This window comes from Ailuropoda melanoleuca, chromosome 2 (genome assembly GCF_002007445.2).
Source record: "Ailuropoda melanoleuca isolate Jingjing chromosome 2, ASM200744v2, whole genome shotgun sequence".
NCBI lineage: Eukaryota > Metazoa > Chordata > Mammalia > Carnivora > Ursidae > Ailuropoda > Ailuropoda melanoleuca.
This window is the reverse complement of record NC_048219.1, coordinates 66087697-66106077: the sequence shown is the minus strand read 5'-3', so window position 1 is coordinate 66106077 and position 18381 is coordinate 66087697. Positions and strand designations below refer to the sequence as shown.

The window sequence follows — 18381 nt, the reverse complement described above, 5'->3', positions numbered from 1 at the left end:
AATGGTGAGGGAGGGAGGAAGTTGCAAGAAGGGTGGCTATAACGGGAAGCCAGAAAGGATGTCTTTATATTTAAGAATCTTACACATAATTTCAGCTTTTAAGATACTATCAACAGTTCCTTGCTTACTTTTTACATCTTTACATTAGGAGAAACTTGATGCTCCAACAACTTATTCAATGTTTATTTTAAAAAAGTGAGTTAAAAACCTTAAAATAGGTTAAATATCATGAGATTTGAGGAGGGGAGTACCGACGTCCAAATATCTCAATCTTAAGAAAATTATAGTTTATGTGTTGGACAACAAAATATACCATCCAAACATCATGATTATTAGTGTATGTGCGGTATTTAGATAAAAAAGAACGTTTAGGCTATAGAATACAGAACAAATACAGAAGAGCAACTGCTGAATAAAAAAATTCAAGGTAATGATTACCTCTGGGGATGGGATGGCGTAGGGACTAGATCAAGAAGTACACAGGTATGTCAGTTCAATCTGTAATGTTTTATTTTTAAGTCATATTAAAATTACATATAAAGTATGGAAAGTGTGAAGTGTGAAAGAATCAAGTGCCAAGTGCATAGGTGTTCATTCAATTTTCTCTGTATGTGAAAAAAGTGAAAAAAAACCTTAAAAGTATAGGACAATAAAGATTTTTGATAATTAGTACACAAATTCTAATACTGTGGCTTAAAATTAAGATTTTCTAGAAACATATAGCTACAATAGAAACCTATGCACGCTCAATTTCACTAAATACTGTACACACTTTTTTCCTGAATTAACAAACATGTTTTCAGATTTACGTTCCATTTGAAAATATTACGTCAGTGAGGAAATTTAGTTTGAAGTCCTGTGCTAGCCATGAGAATATCTTTTCTTCCTTTCATAGCCTTCAAAGTCTTAAGTGTTAGAATTACCTCCAAGTTTCACAGCAACCTTTAAAGCTATATATATATATATGTGTGTGTGTGTGTGTGTATATATATATATATAAAATCTCATTTTTAAGTGGAGCCTATAATTAAATATCTATGTTCAANATATGTGTGTGTGTATATATATATATATAAAATCTCATTTTTAAGTGGAGCCTATAATTAAATATCTATGTTCAATTACTGAGCTATCAAATAGCCTAATAAATCCAGGTACCTTTCATTTGGCTTTGGGGGATGCATTATATATTTGCATTCTCCATCTTTTTGCTTTACCGGACTGACAAAAAATAATTTTAGACCATTAAAAAATACTTCCTTTTTAGCAAAAAAGGCAGTAGGATAAGATTTATTGTGGATAAGTTTACTGCAGGCTAATATGGCAGTCCTAGAACTTCGGCGTTGTTACATTTTCTCCTACAGTTTACCAAATAGCATTCCTGCATTTATCCTGATTGAGCTTCACAATAATTCTGTCTGGTGGGCAGAGAATTTACTGCCTCCATTTTATAGATGGAGGATACTGAGTCTTAGAAAAGTGACTTGTCCTCTGCCTAGACGCTATATGGTGATCCAAACAGAACTACGGGAACAAATTAAGTTTACTGTAATTTGATCAGACTAACCTTAAATCTTAAAATGCCTCAAAAGTCTGAGTTAAGGGGCGCCTGGGTGGCACGGCGGTTAAGCGTCTGCCTTCGGCTCAGGGCATGATCCCGGTGTTATGGGATCGAGCCCCACATCAGGCTCCTCCGCTATGAGCCTGCTTCTTCCTCTCCCACTCCCCCTGCTTGTGTTCCCTCTCTCGCTGGCTGTGTCTATCTCTGTCAAATAAATAAATAAAATCTTAAAAAAAAAAAGTCTGAGTTAATATATTCCTAACATAACAGAATGATTTGTTACCCTTCCTGGTCAAGCCAAGGTATTTTTAGTGGCTTTCAAAGACTAAATTACATTTCTTATGTTAAATATAACATATAAACACATATGAATCCATTCCTTAAATAGGTGTTTTGAAACCGATTTCCAAATCAATCTTAATGTCAAAAAACCAGGTTTTCTAGCACAGTCATAAAAAAACCTAAGTATTCAAGGTAAGGCCTCTATTAACAAGCAGNTTTTTGAAACCGATTTCCAAATCAATCTTAATGTCAAAAAAACCAGGTTTTCTAGCACAGTCATAAAAAAACCTAAGTATTCAAGGTAAGGCCTCTATTAACAAGCAGCTAAGTCATAAGAACACTTCACTGTTCTCTAGTTCACTGTAAAAGACTGAGGCATATAGTGGTAATAATGATGACAATGCTGACAGTATTTTCACCTAGCACTTCAGCAACTTACATATGACAAGGACTGAGTTAATTTAATGTACCAAATTTTAAATATTCTACAATGTCAACATTACCACTTTACTGACTTGGTGCTTTTTGGAAGGAAGGCTGTGTATCACAGTGTACTCTAAGAGACTAAAGAATCTGCCACTCCCTGGGCAGGAAGAACTTTGGTGTCTGGTTATTATCCCCTATCAGAGGTATTGTGAACTCTTCCCCCAGCTCAGCAACTGAAGCAACCCAGTTCTTGTGTGCATTTCAGGACCTTCCTTTCTTCCTCCAACCCAAAGCCAGCCACAAAGAATACTTGAAAGATGCTAAGTACGTACTTTCAGGTGTTTCAACCACCACCCAATACTGAGAAAAAAGTTCACTTAGAAGAAATTTTGTTCAATTACTATTCAATAGCCATGGTATTGTTTTTTGTTTACACATATTTTAGGCACATCTGCTCTTGCTCTGAGTGCTTCTGCAGTGTAATTCCATTTTAAGAAGAAACAAAGAGATCACCTAGCTTCCACAGAACCCCAATGTTGTTGACTCAAATGTAAGCAATTGTTTTATCTACTATATTCTTCTTTCTTCGAAATAAGTGAATTGTTGTATTAATATGGCCCATTTAAAGTTATCTCCTACTCCTTCATTTGTTTTTTATTCTCCTAATGTATGAGTTTTGCATAATTCTTAGTTATTTCATAACAAAACAAACCTATGGAACATGTATTAACTCTGAAGTTACCTGACACCAACATATCAATTGTTAAGTGACCAAAAATATTATGAGTAACACAAATAGCACCCTAACTGAATTAAAAAAAAAAATGTTGTTACATCACAAGATTACCCTTAAATTTTAAAATACCTGAATGTATTATCTTCCCATCCATGGCAAAAAAACAGACCGTATGTTATTGTTTCTTCCCAATAACACCTAGTACCCTTTGTTAAAACTCACATGGTAATCTAAGATTAGTAGGAAATCTTTAGCAGACACAAAAGATGAAAGATGAAACTGCAGCAAGAGAGCATGGCAAATCCAAAAGATCTATTAGTGCATAAATCTACTGGAAAAAAAAACAACAACAACAAAAGAGATAGAAAGAATTAACAAGATACAATAAAAGTTATGTCTTTAAAGCAGATTATAACAGGGTGGGAAATGTTTAATATGTGTCCTCCTGAAAAGCAGTTGCTATCTTTTAAATTAAAAAAAAAAAAACCAGCTGGTATATTTTCATAGCATCTAGATTTATTTATGGTATAAAGCCATAGAATTGTAATATTATTACTCCTTTCCCACCCTGGCAGAGAATAAACATGAATTCAGAAGCACAGTGGAGTGAAAAACAAAGAAGAGGAGAGAGAAAAGGCAGCAGAGAAAGACAGAAAAGGTGAATACAGAGCTACAGAAGTGTTTATTGAGCATGCTACAGAGGTAAGCAGAGTACACACAAAAGGAAATTAAACAACCATCAAACCTCCCAACTTTGTTAGAAAATTAATTTTTAATTGTGCCACTTTCAAACTATACTGAATTTTACATTTCTAAAGATGTAAAAACTCAACTAATAGAAAATATACATGACCATTCTGTCTACATAGATAACAGAATCTATGAATCTTGAAACTAAGTACATCAATTTCAAAAAGTATTGGTCATTTAAACAGAATCAACAATTCAGATTGACAAGAACTGTTCAAATTAATTTGACCTGTAGATTCTGAGCCATGTTTTTATTAAAGTCAGATCTATTCCTAAATACAAAATATTTTGAAGATTTATTAAAACTGAATATTACAATGCAAGGTAAATTAAGACTAAAGGCACATAAACTTTGGTCCCACCTGGTTGTCAGTTTTAGAAAACTGCCACAAAATTAATCTTCCTGCAAATTTTCGCAGTACACTTTCTTTATCTTTGAAAAATACATGCACCAGTTCCTGAACTAGCTAGACCAGTCTGCACATGCTCAGAAATCCACAACCATATTCCAAATCTTAATTACAAACTAAGGATGGCAATATATATTTAAATGCACGTAAGTCATGTCAACTTCAAAAACATCTACGAAAAATATTCAGCCACAAACAAGACATTACTTAGTGCTGACATTTATATGATACGTCCCACAAGAGTGTGTACAAAAAGGTTAAGATTCCACAATGCTTTCCACATAGGGCTCAAACTTACAGAAATCACTTTGTTGTCTTAAGAAATTAATACTCTGCATCTTGTTAATTTTAACTAATGCCTACATTCATAACTGAATCTAGACCAGAATTGTGAGATACAAAAGGCCAATGTTTTTTTAAAGCAATAAAGCCTAAGGTAGTAAAAACTAAAATATGCTGCTTTAATTCTTTCAGTATCATGTATCTTATTTGATTAAATAGAAAGAAATGTGACAAGCCAATAATTCAAAATAAGTTCCAAGCAGGAGAAACAAAAACTTAACCTTTTTACACACCCCTGCCTAAACATATTGTAATTCCCATATAACAATGTGCCCTAGACAACCAATTCCTTTTTCCTAGTAAATGCACAATAGCAACACTAGTTTTCCTTTTTAAGGCACGTATGTCAACTAAGTTGAAAAGGGAAAGTATAATTAAACTAAAATTATAAACAGACAATAAAAATGGCCTCCCAATAGAACAGATGAAATATAGCAGTTAACGACTCTGCCTTTATGTATACCATTTCATTTGATAACCAAGGAATGATAACAGCATGGGAAAAAAAAAAAGGAAACAACAAAAAATCAAACTCTGGTCCCCACTTTTCTGAACAGTCATATAGGTGATGACACCAAACAATGTGATACACCCTTATTCTTCACCTCCCCCTTTTTAAATTGTTGACTTGGAGAAAGACACTCTCAGATGATGGTTTTCACCAAGGTTGTAATTATGAAGATCAATCAAGGCCTGGATAGCTTCTTCCACTGTTGCCATCTGAAGAAGAGCCATTTTGTGATCTCTTCTGAAACAAAATTATGAAATTAGATACTTCATAAAAATTAGGAAGGGCTTAAATACTTGAATTTTTACCCATTCCAGAATCAATTTCCATAAACAAAAAGGATAAAAACTATGAAGACAACTTTTAACTTCTATGAAGTCACTAATTTAAAGACAAGAAAGCTTGCTTACTGAAAAAACTTAAATGCTTTCACAGTGCCCCCAGTGTTAGCAAACAGTGTTCGTAGATCCTCTTCTGCTACTGAAGGACTAGGAAAATTGGATGGGAAAAAAAAAGTAAAGATTAATGATAAATTTTATGTTGTATTCTTAAAATGTATATCCTTAAAAAACTCCAACTTTCATACTTACGGGATATTGGATAGGTGAAGGGTTGCAGAAGGAGGAAAAATGTTCTGAAAATTTTTGGATCCAGGTTTCTTAAAACGATGCAATGGAGAATTACCAAAATCCTTTGTTAGCCCTTGATCATCAAGTCCCTCTCGAGGTAGTTGTACAGTCTGATGTTTAGACAGAGTAACACGAATAATTTTGCCATACATTTTCTGTCCATTAAGATGGTTCATGGCTGTAAAAAGAAAAAAATGCCTATTAAAAAACAGTATTAACAAAGTCCAAAGCAAAAAGAATTCTTCTTTTAGAACAGAAATAACCGAATTCTATGATTTTTAAATAAATCGTAAGTTTACAACAGTCACTGGTGACAAGACGATTTAAATTTATTTGCAATAGACAAGCATTCTGGCAAAAAAGCCAGTTTCTTTCACAGGATGAAAATCCTGATTATGAATCTCTCTCTTCCTTGCCAATCCTGCTAAGTCAAACACTTAGTTGCTGCAGAAAGGAACTTAGTACTCATCTGTAACTTTTTCCCCCTTCTGCCCCACAACCTGCCAAGTCCTAGAATACTTTTCTTCCTAATTATCCCTCAATTCATCTCTCCATTCTCCACTTTTCACTGTCACAATGTTTTGATCTGCATAACCCAGTCTCCTAATTTATCTTCCTGTTGCCTTTTTTTCTACTTTTCTCCATCTATTACACACAGCAGCTGGATGAACTCTATAAACTGCAAATCTGATGTCATTATCTGCTTAAAATCCTTGAGGCCAGACTAGGAAAAGTATATGCCATGTTAAAGAATGAAATCTCCCCAGCCTCTTGGAAGTATTTCTTGATGATGTATGACAACACCTACTACTTTGTTAGTGCCGGTAAGTGTAAGACAAGAACCTTCCTACCCCTCATGGAACTTAGGGTGTTTTAGTACCGTACTTCCTTGCACTTTAAGCTCCAGCTATATAAAACCTATCTCCTTGACATGTTAGTTTTTCTTACCTTTAGCCCTGTGTGCATGCTGTTCTAGCTATAATAATTTCCTAACTCGTTCGTTATCTTTCCTAGCCTTTCTCATCGTTCTTCTCTGAAAAGGCCTTTCCTTCATCCTCTGGAAAGGTTCAGAACCTCACTTTACTTCTTTTAAAATTCATCACAATTTATTTTATCTAAATTCTCTTTCCGACTGCAAAGTACATGAAGGCAGGAACCACGGTCTTTACTCCAGCACAAAGTACAGTGCTTAAACACAGAACATTACATGACTACTTCTTGAAGTAGCAGTTGGGTTATTTTTAAGCTAAATGAACTGATCTGAGATTACAGAACCGTTCTCTATGTTTTACTCACTAGTCACAACAACTTAAGACCATTTCATAAGTCATATATACTTTAAACTGAAGGTCTGATTTGACTACTCAAAGTATTAGAGTATTAACAGCAGAGAGATAAAGGCAATGTGGAAGAGCAGGGAAATGAGAACAAAATCCCTACTCTCAAAATGTTTTAATTTGATTAGTATACTGCAGCACACAGTCTGACACTGGAGATACACAGAATTTATTAAATCTGTGCATCCTGTCATACTTACTTGTATAGAATATAAACCACTTAAATATAAAATAGGCCTGAAAAGGAAAATGCTATGAAAGTATAAGGTACCATTCAGAAAAGAATCAAAAGTATGTTCTTTTTTCACTTACAGCTTCCCTAATTTTTAAAAACAAGTTTACTCTTCCCGACTGTTTTTACTGTAGTGTTAATGTATTTGTAATGTATTTTTCTTAGATTTTTAACTGAGACTAAAAGAAAAAAATCATCTTAGTCCTGAATTCTTTCTCACTAGTTCCACTGCATTTCACATATACTTCTAAATTTTCACTTATAAAATCAATTATTCAGAGATGGTACATACATTATTATAATAAACTTACTTGAATTACGAAACATTTTTAAAGTTCTATCATTCTATTGCTTATGATTAGCTCATACAAATGTGTTATAAGAAATGAATCTGGGGAATACAGTGATGTAAAGAAGTAGACTAAGGCTGTTATAAAGAAAGCTACCTTAGTTCAGCTTTGAAAAGTTATGACCGCACAAATAGCTGAGTTTTGATATACTGAAAAGCGGAAATAAGAAAAGTCCTAGGCATAGTACCTGTACCAAGAGGAGATGGATGATAGAGAAATGGTATTAAAACAAAGCAAAATAACCAAAGAGCTAACTCCGGAAGTAGTCAGGTAATGAGAGGTATCCTAGTCAGCTGACTTGACAAAAGAATCTGAAGTAATCTCAAGTGGATGAGGGTGAAGATGAGGGGTCGAGTATCACGGTTTAAAAAACAAAAAAAGTCAAAAACTGCGGCACATGTAATGATTAAACAAAATGCAGGGGATTATTTGAATTGCTAATTTAAGATGAGTCAAGTATAAATAACAGGACTCTATCTTGAAATCGGTTATAAGAAATATGGTGTAAATGGGCAAAGCAATCAATGATAAAAGAGGAAAAGGCCAATGTTTCACAGTGTAAATGGCAAGTTTTGGTTGAATACAATTTTTTACTTTTCCCTTAACCTCTGAAGAAGATATTAATGAATAACAGAAAGTCAAAGATGATAAAAAGTAATTTACACAGGAGGAGTTTATAAAATGTGGAACTGGAGCTATATCAACAATTATCCCCTTTATAATTCAAAGTATTATTTGTGTTGCCTCTCATTCATTTAAAAAATGAATCTCAACATCCACTTGTCTATTTTATTAATCTATCCAAAGACCCAGCTTCTAGCTTTTTTCTCTCTCAACTGTCTTCTATACCAATGATTTCTAGTCTTGTCTTTATTATTATCATCTCCTTTTCTTAGGTTTATACCAACATTCATAAAGTTAACATGTCAAAACACCACTTTCACTGTACTACACATATCTACTTTGTATAGTACTTTCATTATCATTTTAGTTTTAAGTATTCTAAATTATTAAAGTAACTTGCTTGATCCATGAGAGACTGGGAAATTCTAAATGTATCTTTTTGTTATTAACTCTTAAATTGTGCAACAGTCAGAGAATAGGGTCTATAAGGATACTTACTCTTTGCTTTATTGAAGCCAGCTTTCATAAATGTTCCCACATGTACTTAATGTGTTAAATGTGTAATTCTATATATGTGCAATTCGTTAAGGTAATTGTGTCCTACCATTTGTATCTTTGTTGATACTCTTTTTGTCTGTCTGACATAATTCAGAAAGGTGTGTTGAAATTTCTCCCTATAAGAGAAGATTTGCTCAAGTCTCCCTCTAGTTCTATTCATTTATGATTTACATATTTTGAGGCTGTTTCATTAGGGGTATGCACACATATAAAACTTTTATCTTCCTGGTGAGCTAAATTTATCTTTTTTATATCCCTTTTACTTTTAACCTTTCCACATCTTGTGCTTTATATGTTTCTTGTTACAAACTTTTAAAAACTCAGATCTGACAACCTGTCTTTTCACTGATGCATTTACTCCTTTACATTTGTTGTTGTTATTATTGCTACATAGGGATTTAGATTCTATCATTTTTAAATTTATTGTTTCCTCATTATACTCCATAAAATTTGCTATCTCCCTCCTTGACGGAAGGAGGGGATCTCTTGAAATCTCTTTTGGGAGACCAGCAAAACCTCAAAGTGTGACTGAGAATTCTTCACTATTCAGAATAGGGTAGTTCTACTGTGGAAGCCAATATATACACATACTTAAAAATTATTCAAATATCGTAACAGTGTTACAGGATTTCCACTCACAGCACACTTTGATAGATATAATTAAGTAGATAAAGATCTGTTAAGAAGAACTAAGTTTACTTTTGAGATGACAGCTATATAATAAATAAAAACCAGTTTAACATGAAGGAACTACTACTCTTTGGTATTTTGTTAAACTTCTGTTAAAGTTCATTTAAAGATAATATACACAAATTATTCTTAAAACATCCAATTTAAGAGAACACTACATGGTAGAATCTTCATTTAAAAAAAATCTTAATGTTTGCAAATTTTAAAACTGTGGTCTCAAATGATTTAACATGGCCTCTGAGGTTTGCAACAATCTAATTCACATTTAAACACTATGATCTCTTAATTCTGTTATTTCCCCCATACCACTGCCTAAGCATAAAAAAAACTACCTGTATCATGAAACAATGAGTATTTCCAAACAGTCCTATGAAAAACAAAAGAACAGTGCCCAGAAATAAAGCATATTAAATTTTAAAAATTCTTTTTCAATATTAAAGGCATTAATGGTGTGAGTACATATTTTTATGGTCATCTACTTCAAAAAAGCAAAATCTAGCAATGAAAAATAAATTATTTACTATTATAGTTTAAAAACTATAAATCATGTCAAAGCTTTATTAAAAAAGATCTTATAAAAAGCAGGCATAAAAGATTTACAAATGTAAATACTATTATGCACCGAATACTGTATTCTCCCAAAAGTCATATACTGAAGCTCTAATCCTACAATATGACCATCTAAAGACCGGGACTTTTATAAAGAGATAATGAAGGTTAAATGAGGTCATGCGGATGAGGCCCTCATCCAATTAGACTAGTGTCCTTATAAGGGGAAGAGAAACCCAGAGAACTCAGACGAAAGTCCAAGGAAGGACACACGGAGAAGTTACCCATCTGCAAGTCAGGAAAAAAGCCCTTATCAGAAACTGAATCTGCTGGCACCTGAGAAAGTAAATTTGTTTTTTTAAGGCATGCAGTCTGCGGTACTTTGTTTTAGCAGCCCAAGGAAACTAATAGGACTATAATAAAAATTAAAATGCGACTTATTTAAAATAGTCCTTATATAAAAAATATCCAGAAGAGTTTGGTTACATTCTACCTCAGGTACTTCTCAACCATGAAGGGTAATGCCACCCACAGCTCACACTGTGTGTGATGAGAAAAAAAATGAAACATTTGAGAAAGCTTTAATGCTTTCTAAAATGCTATTTACAATGTACATAAAAACAATGGCCATGACTACCCCTACCAGAGTATAGAAGTATATAAAGCAGAAGGTAGGCATCTAGGACATGATTAACACTTTTATAAATCTTTCTTTGAAGATGGATATCTCCATTTTAAAAAGTGGAGAGCCAGATGTGTAGTTTCATATATTGTCTGAGCTACCATGATAGCTGGTAAGAAACAATGAAATTCAAACTTACTTCTATCTGCTACCAAAGGCCAAATATATCACACTGTTCAAGTTTGAGTTTCACTGAGTGTTAACAGCAAAAATACACAGCCCTTACATCAAAAATAACGAATTTCAGAATTAACAACGTGGAAACAACCAATATGAGGCATCATCATCCGTTAATCTCAATGAACAGAATTATAAGCTAAGAACATGATATTTACAGTCTTACCACATTGTGAATATGCAGTTGTATTCCAAATTTATGTGATCTGACTTCGTATCTAAAGTCAAATGGTACATTAAAATATTTACCTAAGAAAGAATATATGTGTAATTTGACTCAAGTACATTTTAAGATTCCAAAGGGATTAACAATGGTGTATGTGTCACAAGTTTTTCATTTTGTAGAAACCTGGTACCTCTAAAATACATTTTCCATGTGATTCTTTCCATTACTAAGTTTAGACAAATACTTAGAATAATTAAAACCAGGATTCCATGGACCAAATGAACAGTTAACTTCTATTGTAAAGAGTAACCAGGAAAGAAATATACTAAGGATCTTTAATATAAATGCTATCATTATTCTGTGAAACTGTTACTGCCATTTTGGAGCCCAAACCTTTTTCCATTAGATTGTACTTGAGGCTAGGTAAGAGGACAGCAGAATATACAAACATGTTCATCATGTATAAATACATTAAAATATGACAATTAACATGACATTTTGAGCCCAGCTATAAAAAAAAATGGTTTCTTACTGCCATAAAGGGGCTTGTTTTTATTAACAGATTCAGACTTAAAGATGTATAGATAACACATAGCTTAATCTTACCAAGTTGTGATTGGTTTCCATCGGCCATCTGTATCAGAGCACTGTCTTTCTTATTGTACAAAATCTTCACACGCTGCACATCTCCATAAACACCTTTTTTGGAGCCACAGAGAGGTAATCCAAAAATGGAATTAATTTTACATGCAAGTCAGCTGAAGATTATCTTTCTGACATATTAATGAAACATTCAGACATCAACATGATCACTCATTCAAACTCATCATTCTCACAAATGAATAAAGAAGATCAAGATTTTGAACAGTGAATTTTGAAAAGAATAATTTTTGATAAACCCTCAAAGCTATGTGAATGATATTAAATTAAAGACCATGCAAAATAAATCAGCATGCATTAAAACAAATTTTGTGTCTATGGAGAGTTTTAAATAGCAAAGAAAAATAGCAAAAGATTTACTATTCAACTTTAAGCCAAAGTGCTAGCTACAAATAAGAATTAAGGTGAAACAAAAATCAAATCAATAATAAAAGTATAGTGCTAACAATAACATACCGAAGAGGGTAAACAGACTTTGGGGCGTAACCATCTTTAGAAGGAGAGAAGAGCAAGCAGCGTAAGACAAGAAGAGAGAAGAGTCGAGGAAGAGCGGAGATGAACAGATCATCCATAACGAAGGGTGGTTCCCGCAGAATGGTGAGGTGGTCATGGATCATGGTTCAAGGCGGTTAATTGGGGCAAGTTGGTCCGAGGAACATTTGTTCAAGCACAGAAGCATGAACATAGGGAATGGAGACAGGGAATGAAGACAAGGACAAGGAAAATAAAGGATAAGACAGGGAAGGGAATGGGCATTTGGGAAAAGACAAGGAAAGGGAAGGTGAACACACAGGGGAAAAGGATGAAATGGGGAAGGGAAACAGCAATGCAGAAGAAAAAAATAAGGAATTGGGGAACAAAAAAAAAATAAAATATAGGTCAGTACATAGGAAATGCAGGAATTTGGTCAGAAAATGGTTGGTTTATGTACTGTACAAGAAAAACTGAGTAAAATGTAGTCATCCAAGACAAATATGGGTAAAGTACATCTATATCAAAGAGTAAATTACAGCATTTCATCTCAACATAGGGAAGGAAAGCATGCACAGGAATTTTAAACTTTGAACTTTAACTGCATAAGCATGGCTGGTTATGAAATGCAGGCAAAATTCTTAAAAAAAAAACAAAGGCACTCTGATTCAAACATTTTAGCATGCAGAACTGTGAATGACAATAGTATTAAATGATAAAATAAGCTTAATGTTCGTATTAACAGAGGCCAATTAAAAATGAAATATTTAAATTAGACATTGTAAACTGATACATCGAGCTTCCCACATTTCATACCAGCTTTCATAGCAATCAAAATAAAATATACCAGACATAAAATGTACAACTAAAGAAAATAACTCAGCAATAAATTTTATTCAACAAGGGGGGGATAAAGTTGAAAAATATTTTTAGAAGACAATGACTAATAACTGCAAAGAAAAAATTACTAAGAAAGACTGGAAGAGTGCCTCGTCAAGATCTTTGGAAGAACCTTCAAAGAAAAATGTATTAGAGTAGTTCACATAAAATAAGATTTAAAAAAATGCAATGACACATAAGCATGAAATGAACAAGCAAATAATTAGAAAAGGCAAGAACAAAATTGTTTTACAGTTAAATCTGCAAATTAGATCACATTTGCCTTTGAGAACAACAAAAAGAAAAAAGCCATACTATAGTACTTCACCATATTTTTCTTAGGAAAAATAGGTAGTTAGGCTAAAATAATAATTATATATATATATATATAAATATAAAGAGATATGACTAAGGAAATATTACCTAAACAAGTACATAGATTTTATTCAGAAGTAGAAACATACAGAAAATACTTTGACTAATGAATGTACATAAAAAGAAAGGCAAGTGCAAAATGAAATAAACATGAGAAACTTTCACAAATGAAATGGAGTTAAAGAATCAACATTAGAAAATTATTTTACTAACCTCTTCATTTAAATTGCTAACCAAAAGGACTGTATTGCCACCAGCTGAGACTCCAGGCATACCCACTCGGCCAGCAGCAGCTGCAGCAGCTGCTGCAGCAGCATTTGGAATAGCCAAAGGACTCAGAGCTCCTGGAACAGCTGCAACAGGAAGCCCTAATTTTAAAATAAAGCATATTTTACGAAACACACACAAGTCGTTTACAAAAACCAATTTAAGCACGATGGCTGCATGGCTTAGGGCTGACCATTCCGAATGGTTCCTGAAAGTTAATTTTTGTAACATTTAGAAAAATGGCTTGCTCATAATGTAGTAATTAGAGAAAATTAACTGGTTTCAATGAAATCATTAAATATTAGGGCTAAGGTACATACCTGTAGTATGCTAAAAAATTAAATATACAATATTCCATTTCCTATGGAAAAGCAAACAAAGCATAAAGAATATATTTTCTAAGTCAGAAACTTGAAAAATTCACTTCCATGGTTTACAGCAAGAAGGCACATCTAAAATATCATCTTCAACAATAACTCAACACATTGTTATACAAGTGCTATCTTCTTCATAAACTCATAACAGCTTATGAAACAATATAGTAAGTTCTTCTGTTCTTGGAGACATATCACCCGGAACATCATTATTTAATTAATTCATTCAAATGACCTAAAGAAAAACTTACCAAGTTTATTTGCCTTAATTTCACACTCAAGTAGATATAATGAACACAACAAATCCCTCAAATACAACATTTCCCCAATAGAAAGATTGAGAAAATGTCACTGTTAACATGCAAGCTTTCTTTCAATCTTTTCCTATCTTTTGCCTACCAGTTTTAACATTTCCTTATTTCTACTGTTCTGTTTTCCAGTCTTACTGTTCTATCATCTTTAAGATATGCCAGTCATTTATTCATGAGAATTCTCTTTTGTCGCATCATCTTCTATCCACATTACAATTAAGAATAAACTCAAAATCCCTCCCTCCCTTCAATTCTTACATACCAGTTTATATCTCAATAAATACTAGTTCACTAATGAATTATATTTTTCTCCTTCCATGAAAAATGAAACATCCAACCTACACAGTTAATTTATGACATACCTGGATAGAAATGGCCCTTAGTACTGTTCTCCGGTAAGTTCATGTTTTATTTCTTCTTTTCTCTTTCCACCAGCCTTCTTGTGTATGTGACAAGGATGTGCTGTTGCCTTTGGTTTCAGATCTAGTATTTTGGCCAAGTTTGGTTTTTTTTTCTTTTTTTACTTTATAGAAACTATGATTTCATTGACGGTCTGAAGGGTTAAGATTCAAAATTCTTAATCTCTTCAGTTTCTGACTTACAAATTTTTTCTCTCCAATTTCTTTTTATCTCTTCTGAGCAGTACAACAGTGGACTAATATTTTTTCAATCTTTCTGAGGATGAGCTTTAGTGCTTTTTGCCCACTTTCCCAGATTCCCTTTTTATTTCTCCATTTTCTTTTTTAGATTTTACTCTTGTTATGGAAAATATCCAACATTTAAAAAAAAAAAAAAAAAGACTAGAATAACAAACCCCACATACCCATCACACTGGTGTAACCAGTATTAACTCATAGCACTCATGGCCAATCTTGTTCCATCCACTCACCCATTTTATGTATTTATTATTTATTTTTTCATCTAGGAAATATTTCTAAAATGTTTGTTGGATTATGACTTGTAAATGTGCCTGCAGTAGATGAATTATTCAGTCTGATTTTATGACCATAATTTTCTTTGCTATAATGCAGTCTTATAATGGGATATTAAAGATTAGGGCTTTGCTAAAATTAAGATTTTGGTTTTTAAGTTTAGTGTACATTTTGTGAAAACATAAAAATATAAATTCAGTTTACTATATTTTGGTTTGCATGTTATATATATATCTCTATTTTGGACTCAATTTTGAAGGGGCATATGAACAATACTTTTGGTTTTGGAATCATATAATAACCAGGTTAAACACTGAATGAACTTGGCAACAAAAAAACAATCTTTCTTGGCAACAGAAAACACCTTAGTATATGGGGGGGGGGAATTAGTATATGGGGGGAAATTAAAATTATAGGACTTACGTATTGCCTAGATGTATGACATTGTTCTATTATTAACTCCATAGGGGAAAAGAAGACAGGCTAAAAGGCCCAGCTAATCTATAGTATATTTTATTCAATTGTTGGTTAGGAGCATGAACTTTGGAGCCAGACTGCCAGAATGCCAATCTCAGCCACTCACTAATTATGGGAATCTGAGCAAACTGCTAATCTTTTTGTGTCCCAATTTCTAAATCTATGAAGAGGGGGACAGTAAGAATAACTTCATTTAGGGATAATGTGAGGATTAACTCACAAGGGCTAAGAATGATGTAGGCACTTAATACATATTCAAGAAATGGCTAATGATTAGTATCCATATGCATCAGACAACCTTTTCGTTCCAGGCACTGAGACAATTTCATTCTAAGCCGGAGTATTTCATGTGTTTTTCTTACAATATATATGAAACGAATTGTAATAGTTAAGGTGGCACCTAAGCAACTCCTTTTAAACTAATAATTTTCTAAATATTTATTACTATCACAGGAATTACCCCCAAAAGATCTAGGCATTCTGACAGTGGAGCCAAATTTTTATAGAGAAAGCAAATAGTGGTAGAAAAAACAGCTAATTCCTTCTACCAATAACAATCATCTAATAGACCCCACTTTTTAGAAACTGGTACAAAGTATCCTTAAGACTCATTTCAACCAGCATTTCTTTTTAGAAAAGCCTACTTAATGGCTTACACAGCACAATAATTAACTGAAAGCAGCCTTACAATTCATAAAAATACCAAGTGATAATTTTGTTCTTCCTAAGCTCTGTGACTATTGAATGGTTCAGCAGAAAAACAAAGAATTTCCAAATGGCATTCACCTTGGAGGATACTGAAACAGCCTAAATTTATTAAATAATATCTAAAAGACAATGAGTAAATATCTTATTTTCTAAAAACACACACATGGGAAAACAAAGGCATCACTTAAATATAAGAAAATATATGAATACTGCTCTATTAGCTCACTGCTACATACTAATTAATTTCCAATTAGTCTAGCTTTGCAGTTCTCCCCCTCATCACTCTACTGAAATAGCATACATAAGATAGCAATGTTTCACAAAAGATGTTTGTTTTTACAGCACATCTTATAGAATATTTAAAAAGTATAAACAGACTACACATACACATAGATACAAGGAAAACACCACCCAAGGGATTTTAATCCTTTGAGAAAACAACTCACACTCTTATCTGTAGATATTTTTTTCCTCACAATTAGCTACAAGAGAGAACAGATTTACATTCTATTGGTGTTTAGTAAGGAAATACTAATGCTTCCTGGTTCTTTATTTTAGGGGGATGAAATTCCTTCTTGAGAGAAACATATCTAAATTTTAATTTACTCTGTTTAGTCCCTTATCCATCACCCATTCCCTTTTCTGGACCACTGGCTAAGACCAAAATAAAAAATAATTATTACATTAATAAACAAAACAGCTCACCTCTGGACAAAAGTCACTATCTCAAATCACTCTGGGGCTACCAGAACCTGGAGGCAACCTGCAGTTTCTAAAGTTTAAAGCAGTATTGTGAAGAATCTAGGCTGTACCCATTCATACACTGGTTTAAATAATTAATGAAAAAACAAAAGCTGGGCATCAATTTCTTCCACCAAAAACCAAAAAAATAAATGCAAGAATTTAACTGTCCTGTACAAACCGTATTACAAGGTAAACAGGCCTAGTCGATGAAGGAAAACTCTATATAGATTTTCAACTAATTAATGTAGAGAAATACGTGAATTGGGGAGGGTGGGAAGGCAACATTCACAAACCTCAAACAAAATAAACTAAGGCACCAATCACTGGTGGATACTCAAACCATTAGTAAAAAAATACAATGGAAGGATCAGAATGTCACCACCTGAACCACAATTCATCTTGAAGCATCACCAAATGTGGGATAACTAGATGATTTATGCTTCCAACTGAGATACAATATGAAACACAAGAACACCTATAAAGTATTCTTGCTTGAAAAATACAAATAAATAACAGAACCTAAATCTAATCAAGCTTTTGGATAACTTCTGGTTTACATAAAAAATGCAATGGATGGAGGAACAAGTTAAAGGTGACACTACAAAGAAACAGCCACACCAATTAGGACAGTAGGGCTTTTTCTCAAAATAATTAGGTTTCTTCATTAAGTCAGTGGAACTGAGGGTGAAGATGAAGGGAGAGGACTACCACAGATTAACAGAGTTTTAGGAGAAATAACAACCAAATGCTATGTATGGCCCTTGAGAGGATCCTATTCTGAACAAATCAACTCTTAAAATACATTTTTTGAGACAACTGGGGAAATTTGAACATGGATTGGGTATTCAATGACATTAAGAAATCATTGTCAAACTTGATGGGTATGATCATATTATGGTTTGATAAGAAAATGTCATTATTTTAAAGATATTATGATAATGTTTGAAATGACATGACATGATGTCAAGGATTTGCTTAAAAATACAATAGAACAAATGAAAAGATAAAACAAGTGTAGAAGCTACTAAATCAAGATGATGCAAATGTGGGAGTCACTACATTGCTATATGATGAATGAACTTTAACAGTAAAAAGTTTTTTAAAAATTACCATGTGAATAACCCATTCAAAAGTAACAAGTTTCAGAAATCACTTAAAAATAACATTAGAAGAA

At 33.0% G+C, this 18381-nt stretch overlaps 1 protein-coding gene across 5 annotated transcripts in view; it reads right to left on the bottom strand.

The window, feature by feature from the left end:
* Positions 1-3758: 3758 nt before the first annotated feature.
* The window catches only part of PTBP2 (polypyrimidine tract binding protein 2), a 67182-nt gene continuing 52559 nt past the window's right edge, over positions 3759-18381 (bottom strand). For 2 of the 5 annotated variants that reach the window (XM_002915125.4, XM_034653961.1), the window contains exons 9-14: positions 13608-13762; positions 12126-12159; positions 11616-11708; positions 5606-5822; positions 5426-5503; positions 3759-5255 (exon numbers count right to left, since the gene is read on the bottom strand). In XM_002915125.4, coding sequence (XP_002915171.1) covers positions 5123-5255; positions 5426-5503; positions 5606-5822; positions 11616-11708; positions 12126-12159; positions 13608-13762 — 710 coding nt within the window. In that variant the 3' untranslated portion in view covers positions 3759-5122. The remainder of the gene's footprint in view (positions 5256-5425; positions 5504-5605; positions 5823-11615; positions 11709-12125; positions 12160-13607; positions 13763-18381) is intronic. The other 3 variants (XM_011219581.3, XM_011219582.3, XM_011219583.3) reach the window with 3 other exon arrangements.